This window comes from Engraulis encrasicolus, chromosome 19, assembly GCF_034702125.1.
Source record: "Engraulis encrasicolus isolate BLACKSEA-1 chromosome 19, IST_EnEncr_1.0, whole genome shotgun sequence".
NCBI classification, from domain to species: Eukaryota; Metazoa; Chordata; class Actinopteri; order Clupeiformes; family Engraulidae; genus Engraulis; species Engraulis encrasicolus.
In genome coordinates this window covers 7,112,814-7,115,313 of record NC_085875.1, presented here as the reverse complement: position 1 = coordinate 7,115,313, position 2,500 = coordinate 7,112,814, and the positions used below count along the sequence as shown (strand labels likewise).

General features: G+C 50.0%; 1 protein-coding gene across 8 annotated transcripts in view; it reads left to right on the top strand.

The window, feature by feature from the left end:
• The window catches only part of meis2a (Meis homeobox 2a), a 148,606-nt gene that overhangs the window by 138,377 nt on the left and 7,729 nt on the right, over window positions 1-2,500 (top strand). For 4 of the 8 annotated variants that reach the window (XM_063183556.1, XM_063183555.1, XM_063183554.1 and 1 more), the window contains exon 12: window positions 881-981. The exons of the other annotated variants lie outside the window; for them this stretch is intronic. In XM_063183556.1, the coding sequence (XP_063039626.1) occupies window positions 881-939 (59 nt within the window). In that variant the 3' untranslated portion in view covers window positions 940-981. The remainder of the gene's footprint in view (window positions 1-880; window positions 982-2,500) is intronic. 8 annotated transcript variants of the gene reach the window in all.

Genomic DNA, 2,500 nt, shown 5'->3' with positions numbered 1-2,500 from the left:
ACACACTCTAAAAGACAGACAGACAGACAGACAGACAGACAGACAGACAGACAGACAGATAGACAGATAGACAGACAAACTATAAAGGACAGAGAGACCCACCCACTCACTGACACAGACAGAGAGACTGTTAGACACACTAAAAGACAGACATACTGACTCACTGGATGACAGACAGACAGACAGACAGACAGACAGACAGACAGACAGACAGACAGACAGACAGACAGACAGAGACATACCTGTAGCCAGACTGATGAACTATCAGACCTGTGGCCACGTCCTGGTCCCATGCCCCACACACACACACACACCTCAGTACAACACACACACACACACACACACACACACACACACACACACACACACACACACACACACACACACACACACACACACACACACACACACACACACACCTCAGTACAACACACACACACACACCTCAGTACAACACTCAGCCCAAACTAAAGACTAAAGTGTTAGAGAACCCATCATCCATGTCCAGCGGAGCTTAAGCAAGACTGACATGCTGTACATCTCTGCCTGCGGCCTGCACTCCTCCCTCCCCACACTCCATCCTTCCTCCTTTGCCTATCAGGAGAATACACACACCGTGCTCAACATGTTTACCAGTGCTAATTTCAGGGCTTCAATATCATACTTTCACTGCTTTTTTCCCCCCACTCTTCGCTTGGCTCATTTGCTTTGGTTTTAATATTCATAATGCTTAATTGAACGGTGTTTTCACTTAACACATTGGGTTCTTGCTCTTACCAGCTGTGATTCAACCCTTTTGCTGACCTATCTATCTGGTGTCTTCTCTCTCTCTCTCTCTCTCTCTCTCCGTCTCCCTCCCTCTTTGTGTCTCTTTTTCCAGGGCCTATGAGTGGAATGGGGATGAATATGGGTATGGATGGGCAATGGCACTACATGTAACCTCCACCTTGTAAAGCAAAATCGCAAAGAAAGCAGGGGGAAGTAAGTACTGGGCTTCTTTCTTATCTCTTGGCTTTTTTCCCAGCTGTGTTGTTTTTTCCCTTTTTTGTTGTTTATTTATTTATTTATTTATTTCCACATTTGTTTATTTATTTATTTATTCCCTGTCTGTGTCTCCTGATCCACAACAAGCCAATACCACACTACAGCGCACACAAACATGACTTTCAGCCGGCCTTGCCTGCACTGCTAGTCCACTGGGGAGGGTTTTCGAAGGGGTATTGGAGGCTTGTGGGGGGGTGGTTGGGGGGTGAAGGGAGGGACGGAGGGGCATGAGAAGGGGAGGAGGGAGGGTGGATCAGGGAGAAAACTAGCCCCAGGATAAATGGCGGCACTGGGAATAGCCGGGAAGCAGCACAGTGCTCCGATGCCCGATTCTGATGGCCCCCCAAACGAGCAGGACTTGTGGCGCCAGACGACAACCAGAAAGAAAAAGACAGACAGAGAGAGAGAGAGAGACAGAGAGAGATGGAGAAAGAGAAAAGAAAAAGGAGGGATAACAAATAGAGGAGGACAGCAAAGACAAGCAGAAGCACACACAGACACACACACACACACACACAGAGACCCAACATTTATTTATCACAACAGCAAAGTGAGAGATGTGAGCGGCACGGCTCGCTCGGCTCGCTCGGCTCGCCACCACCATCTCTCCGGGAGCGAGCCAATGCAAATGTTGGACATTTAGGGGAAAAAATAACATCTCCAGGGGCAAGGGGCTGACGGGGAGAAATTAAGCAGGCTCCAGTGAAGCGATAAAGAAGGAGAAGTGAAGCTGTCCTCCGAGTGACATAAATCTGTCGGCCCGAAGGATTGATGCCCAAATTATCTTATATGCAAAGACGGGAGCGCCGCAGTACATTATGCTCCCCGAGCGAGATATACGGGCGGGGGGTGACACATCCGATCCTTCACTGGGGAGGGAGTGGAGGGGGGGAGGGTTGGTTGGTTGGTGGGTGTTGTGTGGGGGTTGGGCCTGTGTATGTGTTTGTGTATGTGTGTGTGTGCGTGTGTGTTGGGGGGTTGAGTGTTTTGATTATTTTTTTACTGGGTATTGGGGTGCGTGAGGGTGGGAGAGGTAGGTGGTGGGCAAGTGGGTGGGTGGGTTGGTTGGTTGTATGGGGGATCTCAACATGAGACGCCGAGACAGCAGAGATGTGAAGATAAATTTAAAGCCGCACAAACACTAAAAGTGCCCCCCACATACACAGACGCACGCACACACACACACACACACACACACACACACACACACACACACACACACACACACACACACACACACACACACACACACACACACACACACACAGGCATAAAGAAGGAGGAATTTCTCTGTTCTCTCACCAACTCCCTTGTCTGTGAGCTTACCATGGCTAAATGGCCACAACCTGATTAAGATGCCCATATACTGCCCCCTCCTTCCATCCAACACCCCCCCACCATTACCAACCGCCCCCCTCCCCTCCCCTCACCTCCCCTCCCCTCCCCTCCCTTCCAG